The sequence below is a fragment of the Carcharodon carcharias genome, assembly GCF_017639515.1.
Source record: "Carcharodon carcharias isolate sCarCar2 chromosome 35 unlocalized genomic scaffold, sCarCar2.pri SUPER_35_unloc_4, whole genome shotgun sequence".
Taxonomy (NCBI): Eukaryota; Metazoa; Chordata; class Chondrichthyes; order Lamniformes; family Lamnidae; genus Carcharodon; species Carcharodon carcharias.
The window spans coordinates 1,085,651-1,097,864 of record NW_024470720.1 but is presented as its reverse complement, the minus strand read 5'-3'; the positions used below and the strand labels follow the sequence as shown (position 1 = coordinate 1,097,864).

Genomic DNA, 12,214 nt, shown 5'->3' with positions numbered 1-12,214 from the left:
TCCAAGGAGAACAGTCCCAACCTCTCCAATCTATCGTCATAGCTGAAGTTTCTCATCCCTGGAACCGTTCTTGTAAACCTCTTCTGCACTCTCTCCAATGTGTTCACATCCTTCCTATAATGTGGTGCCTAGAGCTGTGCACAATACTCCAGCTGAGGTCTAACCGAGTGTCTTATATAAATTCAGCATAACCTCCCTGCTCTTCTACTCTATGCCCCTATTAATAAAGCCCAGGATACTATCTGCTTTATTAACTGCTCTCTCCACCTGTCCTGCCACCTTCAATGATCTACGCACATACACACCCAAGTCTTTCTGCTCCTGCACCCCTTTCAAAATTTCAGCCCTTATTTTATATTGTCTGTCCATGTTCTTCCTACCAAAATGCATCACCTCACACTTCTCCACACTGAACTCCATCTGCTACCTATCTGCCCACTCCACCAACTTGTCTATGTCCTCTTGAAGTTCCACACTGTACTCCTCACAGTTCACAATTCTCCCAAGCTTCATATCATCCGCAAACTTTGAAAACTGTCCCCTGCACGTCAAGATCTAGATGATTAATATATATCAGGAAAAGCAAGGGTCCCAATAACGACCCCTGGGGAACTCCACTCCAAACCTTCCTCCAGCCTGAAAAATATCCATTGACCATTACCCTCTGCTTCCTATTTTTCAGTCAATTTTGTATCCATGTTGCTACTGTCCCTTTTATTCCAGGAGCAATAACTTTTCTCACAAGTCTGTTGTGTGGCACTGTGTCAAATGCCTTTTGAAAGTCCATGTACATCACATCAACAGCATTACCCTCATCGACCTTTTCTGTTATCTCTTCAAAAAGCTCCGGCAAGTTAGTTAAATACGATTCCCCTATAGAAATCCAGGCTGGCTCTTCTTTATCAACCCATATTTTTCCACGTGACTACTAATTCTATCTCAAGTAATTGTTTCTTGAATCTTGCCCACCACTGAAGTTAAACTGACTGGTCTGTAATTGCTAGGCTTATCCTTACAACCTTTTTTGAACCAGGGTGTAATGTTTGCAGTCCTCTGGCACCTCCCCTGAGTCTAGGGAAGACTGAAAGATTATGGCCAGTGCCCCTGCAATTTCTACTCTCACTTCCTTCAATATCCTTGGATTCATCTCATCCGGTCCCGATGCCTCGTCAACTTTAAGTACCGGCAGCCTATCCAACACTTCCTCCTTAGCAATTTTGAACCCTTCTAGTGACAGAGTTTCCTTGTCTGTCACCATGGCCTAGGTAGCATCTGCCTCCTTGGTAAAGACAGATGCAAAGTATTCATTTAATACCTCAGCCATGGCCGCTTCATCTATGTGTAAATTCTCTTTAAGGTCCCTAATCAGCCCTACTCCTCCTTTTACCACTCTTACTATTTATATGTCGATAGAAGACTTTGGGATTCCCCTTTATGTTGGCTGCCAGTCTTTTCTCATAATCCCTCCTCACTTCTCTAAGATACTTGTTCACCTCCCCCTGAACATTAATCTGTCACAGCCTTAACTGTGCGCACTCCCTCCTGGGGAGCTCCGATGAGCAGCAGTTGCTGTCAGTCTATTATAGTCTCTGTCTGACTGTTGTAAAAAGCCAGTAATCACAAGCAGTGGCAATGAATTAACCAGCAGATTCAGCAAACGCACACAAACCAGCCTGATGAGATTACCGTTTGTCGTACTCCATCTCTATTTCTGGACAGTGTGCACGCACAGCCAGAAATGTTCAGGTGTCGAGCAGCTCTCCCTCTCAGTCTCTCTCCCCTGTTGCTCCGCCTGGAAAGTAGAACATGTCCTGTTCATTCTCATTGATGTATCCACCCAGCATTTGCAGCAGAAATTAGAGCAATGCACACACACACACCCACACCACCCCCAACAGAAAGAGAGGAGGGGAGAGGGAGGGAAGAGCGCGGCGGAGAGAAGAGCGCGGCGGAGAGAAGAGCGCGGCGGAGAGAAGAGCGCGGCGGAGAGAAGAGCGCGGCGGAGAGAAGAGCGCGGCGGAGAGAAGAGCGCGGCGGAGAGAAGAGCGCGGCGGAGAGAAGAGCGCGGCGGAGAGAAGAGCGCGGCGGAGAGAAGAGCGCGGCGGAGAGAAGAGCGCGGCGGAGAGAAGAGCGCGGCGGAGAGAAGAGCGCGGCGGAGAGAAGAGCGCGGCGGAGAGAAGAGCGCGGCGGAGAGAAGAGCGCGGCGGAGAGAAGAGCGCGGCGGAGAGAAGAGCGGCGGAGAAAAGAGAGGCGGAGAAAAGAGAGGCGGAGAAAAGAGAGGCGGAGAAAAGAGAGGCGGAGAAAAGAGAAATGAAGAGAAGAGGAGGTGAAGAGAAGAGAGACGAAGAGAAGAGGATGAGAAGAGGACAAGAGGAGAGAAAAGAGAAGAGAAAAGGAGAAGAGAGAAGAGGACAAGCGGTGTAGTGAGGGGAGGCTTCCCCCATCTCCCTGGTTATCTCCAAGTACCTGCCTCCTTAACAGCATTATTAAAACACTCTTCTCATGCATCACTTTCATCCGAGTATTACAGCGCCAGACAGGTTAGACAGTATGAAAGGGAAATTACAGGGGCTGTTGTTTGGCAGTGTCTGGACACCGACCAAGGCTAAAAAGGCGTAAAGTATAAACAGAAAACGCAGGTCCGGCAGCATCAGCGGAGAGAGAAAATCGGAGTCAGCGTCCAGAGCTCTGAAGAAGAGTCACACGGGCTCGAGACGTTAACTTTCGTCTCTCTCTCCCTCCACAGGTGCTGCCAGTCCTGTCGGGGTTTTCCCAGCCTTGTCTGTTCTCATTTCCATTCTCCAGCATCCGCAGGTTTTTTGCTTTTATTGAAAGGTCTTGACCCTGTGCGTTCCCTCCATTGGCACATGAAACTTTGACGCTTGGCAGGGGCAGGTGGCGGGGGGGGGGGGGGGGGGGAGCGGGTGTTGCATTGCTATAGCACTGTACCCACCCTCAATTGTATCCCCAGACTCCCCCCAAAGCCCACGGGCTATATTTTGAATGATAGTCGCTGTTAACATGCAAGCAAGTGCGGCAGCCAATTCCCCCCCACCCCTCCCCTCCATGGCAGATTCTACAAACAGGGCCGAGATGGGGTACCAGTGAAATCTGTCGGTCGAACGTGGCACAATAAATTGTTCCGAGATCCTTTTCAGCTAAAGAAGCAAGTGAACCCGGTGGGGGGGGGTGGGGAGGGATCTCGTTACGGTGGCGCGGGGTCTGGGGTGGTCAGCAGGAAGGGGGAGGTGGGAAAACCGTTGCTGACAGTGGAAAGTTCTGTGAACTTTTTCTTTAAACACAAAGGTTTCACCTGCAAAAATATTGAACTTACCCATGTTATGAAGTCACCAACTCTCCCGGGAGGGAGAAACGCTGGCAAACAACGTATAACTCAGGCACCGTTTCGTGAGAAACACAAATGGAATTTATCTTAAGAGACTCCAGCACAGAGATGTTATATGTCTGGCCCTGATTTGTTCAAGCAATCCTGTGACCAGAGGGCCAGTGCCGAGGGAGCGCAGCGCTGACGGAGGGCCAGTGCCGAGGGAGCGCCGCGCTGACGGAGGGCCAGTGCCGAGGGAGCGCCGCGCTGTCGGATGGTCCTGTCGGAGGGTCAGTGCTGAGGGAGTGCCACACTGTTGGAGGGTCAGTGCCGAGGGAGCACCTCGTCCCCACCTGGGGGGGGGGGGGGGGGGGGGGTCAGTGCCGAGGGAGCGCCCCAGCCCTGCCAGCGGGTCAGTCTTTCGGACAAGACATTTAAACCTAGACCCCATCTGCCCACTCTTGTGGTTGTAGGAGATCAACAGCCACTACTCGAAGGCGACCAGGGGGAGTTCTGTCCAATGTCCTGTGGCGGGCCAGTCGACATCATGTCTGCGCAGTTGTGTTGAAGGATCATGAGGACTCGAAACGTCAACTCTTTTCTTCTCCGCCGATGCTGCCAGACCTGCTGAGTTTTTCCAGGTAATTCTGTTTTTGTTTTGGATTTCCAGCATCCGCAGTTTTTTGTTTTTATGTCTGCGCAGTACTTCAACGGCTGCAAAGCACTTGAGGAGGTCCAGAGGCGGCAAAACCTGTAGAAAAGCAAACCTCTCCTTCCACGGTCCTCATTCCCAAGCAATCATGATGTCAGGTCTCGATCAGAGAGCAGCGAAATGGCTGACGGGATGAGGGGATCACCTTGAAATGGCAACGCTTTCTTCCTCCCGAAAGCGACAACACAAATTCTCTCAGTGTGTTCCGAGCGCCTTAAATGCACTTCCGGTCTGCTCTTGGCCCCAAGTAGTCCCTCCACGCGCTGTCAGCCCTCCTTCTCCTTTAAGAAGGAGGCAGGAGGGTCCACCCCACCTCCCCCGCCGGGCGGTATAGCGCTTTTAAAAATTTGTTTCCCTCTCCGAGTGGGAGGGGTGGTGGGGGATTGGAAAACCCCATCCCCGGAGGCTTGAGAAAGGGGAAACGCCGGCATCGGCCCCGTTTGTCCCGAATCGTCCGGTCCCCTGCCGTGAAGCTCTCTCCCGTGCCACCGGCTGGTCAGCTGTCAATCGGAGTGCCACATGGCGAGCTCTGTCCCTTTTTTTTGTGGAACGAAAGGCGATATTTAAAGCAGAAAACAATGCTGAAACCCGTAATGGCGTCAACCATTCCCCCCGCCACCAACTTTGCGGTGTTTACCCTCTTGATGCTTTGCAAACACACACGGCCACACACTTCACTGCCTGAACCCAGCGTCCCGTCAACCGCCTGCGGGCTGAACCGCGGCCTTCAATTCAGCATTTCTTTGGAAACAAAGGGGTTACCTCGTCAGGCGCGCTCAATCCACTGGCGTTTCGGTGCCGAAGAGGGGTACGGACCCCTCGCCAGACCGACTGGGGGGGGGGGGTGGGAGGCAGGGAGGAGCCGCGGAGCGGCAAGCCGCCGAGCCGATGCGTTAGCGGCGGGCTGGGTGGAGGGGCGGGGCCACTCAGCCCGTCGGATCCGGGCGGCCGCTATCCCACCCGGCGTCGACCATCCCCCCCGCCAGCAACGTTGCGGTGTTTACCCTCCCAGCCTTTCGGAAAGGGGAGCGAGCGAGCGGCCAAGGAGAATCCCTGGCGGCCGCGCCCCGGTTGCGGTGGCGGGGGGAGGGTGCGAGGAAATGGTTTGTCGGGCAGGGGAGTGGGGGGGGGGGGAGGCCATTCGGCCCCTTGCGCCCGTGCCAGCCCCTTGGAACAGACTCTTGATTTCGTCGCTCCCTCCCCATCCAACCACACCCCCCCCCCAACATTTTATCAAGTCTAGGGGCCCCATTCAAAGCTGGGGAAACCCCCCCCCCCCCCAACTTTCTCTCCCAGAGATTTATGACTTTGAAAAGCAAAATTAGCAAATGCAACTATTTCCAGTCCCACCACCCAAAACAAAAACAAAAAATCCCTGCCACGTCCATTATGTTAGATTCCCCCCCCCCCCCCGCCCCCACACAAGTAATATTGTGACTGAAGCCTCGCATTCCCCCCACTCCAGCTGCCTGGACGGACGCTGCAGCCACGTCTTACCTTCAAATGGCTGCTGCCACCATTACTCGGCGTCAATATAAGGCACGGGGAATTGAAATAAATGTTCTAAAAGGCGGTTCCAACGGCCAATTCGACGAAAAGGAGGGGAGGAAAGCGAACGTCCAACAGGCGGGGGTGTTTTTGAATGAAAATATCACTCGTTCCTCCCCTTTTTTTGGGTTTCTTTACCCCACCCCCCCCCCCCCTTTCCCCTCCTCCTCTCACAGGCAGGCACAAGATGGCGGCCACAAGGCAGAGGCGAAGACCAGAACGACTTCGTCCCCGCCTTCTTTTCCCCCACCCCCGCCGCGCCGCCATTGGCCGGCGCCGGCCTGGGGCCCCGCCTCCCCGGCGCGCTGATTGGGCAGGCCGTGCGTCGGTCAACCGGGAGGGCCTGCGCGCGGTCTGCGCCGCACGGCCGGGCGCGCGTCGCCGCCCACCCGTGCCCCCGCCCCCGCCCCCGCCCCCTGCTACGTCCAAAACCCGGGCTCATTTAAATGGGCACCGCCTACTTTCACTTAAAAAGGCCAGGCTCATTTAAACAGGCACCGCCCACTGCTGCTTGAAAAGGCCCAGGCTCATTTAAATAGAGACCGCCCACTGCTGCTTGAAAAGGCAAGAATCATTTAAATGGACACCGCCTACTTTCACTTAAAAAGGCCAGTCTCATTTAAATAGGCACCGCCCACTGCTGCTTGAAAAGGCCAGGCTCATTTAGATAGACACCGCCCACTGCTGCTTGAAAAGGCCAGGCTCAGTTAAATGAACTCCGCCCACTGTTACTCAGAAAGGCCAGGCTCATTTAAATAGGTGCCTCCCACTTTCACTTAAAAAGGCCAGGGTCATTCAAATAGACACCGCCCACTGCTGCTTGTAAAGGCCCAGGCTCATTTAAATGGGAACCGCCCACTGCTGCTTGAAAAAGGCCAGGCTCATTTAAATAGACACCGCCCACTGCTGCTTGAAAAGGCCAGGCTCATTTAAATGGACACCGCCCACTGTTACTCAGAAAGGCCAGGCTCATTTAAATAGGTGCCTCCCACTTTCACTTAAAAAGGCCAGGGTCATTTAAATAGGCACTGCCCACCGCTACTGAAAAGAGGCCAGGCTCATTTGAATAAGCACCACCCCACTCATTAATAAAGCGCCTCTAACAGTAGCGCCCCCCCCCCCTTCACCCCCTGATTGGTGGAATGGCAACACTGGTGGGCGCGCTCAGCCTGCCATTGGCCGGAGTATTTTTATGAATGAAAGGACAATAAGTGCTGGAAAGACTCAGCAGGTCTGACAGCATCCGTGGGGGGCAAGGGATAATGTTTCGAGTCCGTATGACTCTTGTTCAGAGCTAAAGGGAGGTAGAAATGGCGTGAAATATACACCGATTAAGGGGGTGGGACAGGTGGAGACAAAGGAGAGATTGACAAAGATGTGACGAATAAAAGGTGGAGGGGGTGTTCATGGTGGTGGTGCTGACTAAAGGAGGTGCGAATGGTGGCATTAAGGGTGAAAAGCAGAATGTGATAATGGTCGGACCGGGGTAAGCGCTCTGGAAAGTGACAGACGGCGTTAGACCGGGGGTGGGGGGGGGAAAGAAAAAGATTGAACATAGGCTAAAAGCTGGGGATAAAAACAATGAATGAAAATGGAAATAACATTTTACAATAATCATGAAAATAAGCGGGGGGAAAGGAATTAATAAAATGAATATGGAAAAAAAGAAGGGGGTGGGGGTGAGGATAGAGGAGAGAGCTCAGGGTCTGAAGTTGTTGAGCTCGACGTTGAGTCCGGAAGGCTGTAAAGTGCCTCGTCGGAAGATGAGGTGCTGTTCCCTCCAGTTTGCGTTGGGGCTTCACTGGAATATTGCAGCCAGGCCAAGGACAGACATGTGGGCATGAGAGCAGGGTGGTGTGTTGAAATGGCAAGCGACAGGGAGGTCTGGGTCGTGCTTGCGGATAGACCGAAGGTACTCCGCAAAGCGGTCACCCAGTCTGCGTTTGGTCTCTCCAATGTAGAGGAAACCGCACTGGGATCAACAAATGCAGTAGACTAAGTTGAGGGAAGTGCAAGTGAAATGCTGCTTCACTTGAAAGGAGTGTTTGGGCCCTTGGACAGTGAGGAGGGGGGAGGTAAAGGGGCAGGTGTTGCACCTTCTGCGGTTGCATGGGAAGGTGCCATGGGAGGCGTTGAGGTGTAGGGGGTGATGGAGGAGTGGACAAGGGTGTCTCAGAGGGGCTGGTCCCTACGGAATGCCGCCGGGGGGGGCGGTGGTGAAGGGAAGATGTGTTTGGTGGTGGCATCATGCTGGAGTTGGCGGAAATGGCGGAGGATGATTCTTTGAATGCAGAGGCTGGTGGGATGTGAAAAGTGAGGACAAGGGGGACCCTATCATGGTTCTGGGAGGGAGGGGAAGGTGTAAGGGCAGAGGGGTGGGAGATGGGCCGGACACGGTTAAGGACCCTGTCAACGACCGTGGGTGGAAAACCTCGGTTAAGGAAGAAGGAGGACATGTCAGAGGAACTGTTTTTGAAGGTAGCATCATCAGAACAGATGTGACGGAGGCGAAGGAACTGAGAGAATGGGATGGAGTCCTTACAGGAAGCGGGGTGTGAGGAGCTGTAGTCGAGGTAGCTGTGGGAGTCGGTGGGCTTGTAATGGATATTGGTGGACAGTCTATCACCAGAGATTGAGACAGAGAGGTCAAGGAAGGGAAGTGTTGGAGATGGACCATGTGAAAGTGATGGAGGGGTGGAAATTGGAAGCAAAATTGATAAATTTTTGCAGGTCCAGGCAAGAGAATGAAACAGCACCGAAACAGTCATCGATGTACTGAACAAAGAGTAGTGGGAGGGGGCCAGAGTTGGTATTGATGAATGAATCTCTCTTTCTCTGTATCAGATGAGTTTTTACTCAAATTTTCTGACTTTTCTTCAAATTGGATTTCTTGCACTTTAGCAGCTGAGTGCAGCATGATCATTATAAAAAGATTTGAGTGTCTTTGTACTACCTGTAGGTGCCATTTTGAAATATTTTGTGATGCTCGTTTAGATATTTTATGAATATGGTATATTTTTTCTAAAAGAACACGTTTTGGACTCTCTTCCGCTGACGGGGCTTCATTGTGACAGTCCCCAGCACCCTTCCAATGCGTTAAACTATGCTGAGGGGGCAGCGCACAGCAAGATCCCACTAACAGCAAATAGCTAATGACTAAATAGATTTCGCCATCTTCTTCGTGGCGTAAGAATCAGACCCAAGAAAAGGAGGGAGACCATCCCCAGCCCTTCTCACTCTCTTTCCAATAGTGACCATCAGATATTTTCCATTTGCTTCAGAACATGGATAGAAGCCTGGGTTTAACTTCACACTCAAAAGACAGTGTATCTGACCCAGCACTGACCCTCCGACAGTGCGGCGCTCCCTCGGCGCTGACCCTCCGACAGTGCGGTGCTCCCTCGGCGCTGACCCTCCGACAGTGCGACGCTCCCTCAGCGCTGACCCTGACAGTGTGGCACTCCCTCAGCACTGCCCTCTGACAGAGCGGCACTCCCTCAGCACTGACCCTCCGACAGCGCGGCGCTCCCTCAGCACTGACCCCGCCTCACCCCCATCAGCAGAGAGCAACATAAATGTCAAGAAAGCGACTCATAGTTTGATTATTTTATTGAAATTGTTCATTCACGTAGAATTACAAATGGAAACAAAGTCCTCTTTCTGAGATTTACAAAGACATTCCTGAAGGCTGGCTGTCTAATCAGTAAATAAATTACAAATAGCCGGTGGATAAAGGAAGCAACAAGAGATTCAGAAGTTAGTCCACGTTATGTTAGACGGACATACTGCCAAGGACAAGCAACGTCAAAGGTATATTTAGAAAAAAAGTTCACTCAAGCTAACTGGCTGGGCAAAATTTTTTGGCGGGGGGGGGGATATTGAACTATGTGGGGCATCGCAGCGAAGTACAACACTGCTTCCCCTCCCACCGCCCGGACACCCCAACCAGGCATCCTCAAGGTGCTGGGGGTTGTGGGGGGGGGGGGGGGGGGGGGTTTGGGGAGGGTGGAGGAATTTTAGCCCGATATGGTTTCAGCGAGGAACGTTACAAGGCAGAAGGAGGGCGTCGTCAGAAACCAGCACCCACGCTCGCTCGCAAACACACGGAGCAGCTCCTGACAATGTGACTGGAGGCTCACACGAAAAAGGCCATCAAAACGGGCGTGGAACGGCTCAGAGCGACAAGTTGAGAGCGAAGTTGCAAAGCTGAGTGAATATCAAAAATTTTAAATCTACCTCCCCCCCACCCCCAACCCCAACACACACGCACGCGCACACACAGACACACACACACACTGCCCCGTTATAACAGCCCATCTGTACAGGCGTAGAAAATACCACTGACCAGTTTGAAGAATCAGTTCCCCACCCCCATCCCAGACCCATCCACCCCTCCCGCTAAAAAGATTCCAGACATTGCAGCCAGCAGGATTAGATTCTCCCCTTCTCGGTTCCCCCTCAAAATATTCCCAATTCCAGGACCCCATCCCATCTGCCAAACACTACAGCATGCGGTTAGATACATAGTAAATCTCCCTTTACACGTCCCCATCAAACACTCCCAGGACAGGTACAGCACGGGGTTAGATACAGAGTAAAGGTCCCTCTACACCGTCCCCATCAAACACTCCCAGGACAGGTACAGCACGGGGTTAGATACAGAGTAAAGGTCCCTCTACACCGTCCCCATCAAACACTCCCAGGACAGGTACAGCACAGGGTTAGATACAGAGTAAAGCTCCCTCTATAGTTGGCATGATCCCAGCCCACTTGCCAGAAGGCCTGTGAATTCTGGACGGGAGAGGGGCTGAGGGGTAAGTTGAGATTCGCGATGGTGATGGGCCCCGCAAGCCCAGAGCAAGCTCGGAGACCGAGCAGTGGCCCCCGCAAGCTCGGAGACCGAGCAGTGGCCCCCGCAAGCCCGGAGACCGAGCAGTGGCCCCCGCAAGCCCGGAGACCGAGCAGTGGCCCCCGCAAGCCCGGAGACCGAGCTGTGGCCCCCGCAAGCCCGGAGACCGAGCTGTGGCCCCCGCAAGCTCGGAGGGAGTCCCGCCATCCGGAGAGTCGCGAGCTGGAGCCCGGGAAGCTCCTCGAGCTGGGCATCCCGGACGCGGCGCCCGCAGGACCGCCAACCCCGCCCCCTTGCCCAGCCTGGCGCACCAACCCCGCTACCCACCCCCCGCGCCAATCCCGAAACCCCATAAGAGTTCGACTCGAGGTACACGGCTCTGGGCGGGGTGGGAGGGAACGATACACAGCTGATACCCGGAGGGTCAAAGGGGTAAACCCAACACCACCCCCCCACCGGCAGGAGGAGCCAGAAGGCGCTTGGGTTGAGGCACTGACGGCACTCGCACTGTAGCCCAGTCAGTATCTTTAGGCACAGGAATTGGCGGCGGGGTGGGGGGGAACGAGGCGGAGGAGTCGGGGGGGGTGGGGGGGGGGGGTTCATGAGAGGGTTTCAGCACAAGTGAAATCCTACCAGCCGCCCCACCCCTCCCCCACCCCCCACCACCAGTCTGTCTCTCCCAGACAATCCCCGGCGCCTCCGACAGACGCAGGGTGGGGTAATAATCCCCGCGGGCAGGGCTGAACCATCCGGGAATAATCTGGCGAGAGCACGGGGGTGGGGGAAGAGCGTTGAGAGGGGGTCGGTGCGGATGAGAAACAGGAGACGCGCAAGTGCCAGGCGTTGCCTACTTTCTCCGCAAGTCGGGAGGATCAAACAGGGTTGGGCATTGGGGGGGGTGGGGGGTGGTGGTGGTGAAAGGCCTAAGACGGTAAACGTCACCATAGCCTGCCCGCCAGGCAAGTGCCCCCAGCAAGGGGGCGCTGCCCACGCATCGACTGGAGGACTCTTTAACGGAGGGTCGGGGGAGGGGAGCGAGCCCGGCCATCGTCCCCTGGGTCTGTCTGGTGGCGATTCCGTCGGGAGCGAGCCGGGTTTGCGGAAGGAGAATCCGGGAGCAGGGGGCGTGGTGGGGGTGGGGGCGAGGGAGCTGGGTACAGGGTTCTCCCCTCCCCCGTCGCTCACAGCAGCAGGCAGGGGTTCTTGCTCTTGGTCTTCTTGGCCTGCAGGGCAGCTCGGGTGGCCAGCTCGAAGACCTCGCGCACCCCCTCTTTCGTCTTGGCCGAGCACTCCAGGTAGCCGAAGGCGTTGATGCGGCCGCCCATGTCCTTGGCCTCGTCGGGTCTCACCGGCTCCTGAGGGAAAGATGAATGAGGGAGAGTGAGAGGCGGGGAGAGAGAGAGAGAGAAGGGGGGGGAGAGAGAGAGAGAGAGAGACGGGGGGAAGGAGAGAGAGAGAGAGAGTGACGGGGGGGAGGGAGAGAGAGAGAGAGACGGGGGGAGAGAGAGAGAGAGAGACGGGGAGAGAGAGAGAGACGGGGGGAGAGAGAGAGAGATGGGGGGAGAGAGAGAGAGATGGGGGGAGAGAGAGAGAGATGGGGGGGAGAGAGAGAGAGATGGGGGGGAGAGAGAGAGAGATGGGGGGGGAGAGAGAGAGATGGGGGGGGAGAGAGAGAGATGGGGGGGAGAGAGAGAGAGATGGGGGGAGAGAGAGAGAGATGGGGGGAGAGAGAGAGAGATGGGGGGAGAGAGAGAGAGATGGGGGGAGAGAGAGAGAGAGA

General features: G+C 54.7%; 1 protein-coding gene across 9 annotated transcripts in view; it reads right to left on the bottom strand.

Moving 5' to 3' along the window:
* The window catches only part of LOC121274248, a 110,491-nt gene that overhangs the window by 52,195 nt on the left and 46,082 nt on the right, over positions 1-12,214 (bottom strand). For all 9 annotated transcript variants that reach the window (XM_041181447.1, XM_041181446.1, XM_041181450.1 and 6 more), the window contains exon 20: positions 11,450-11,456. In XM_041181447.1, coding sequence (XP_041037381.1) covers positions 11,450-11,456 — 7 coding nt within the window. The remainder of the gene's footprint in view (positions 1-11,449; positions 11,457-12,214) is intronic.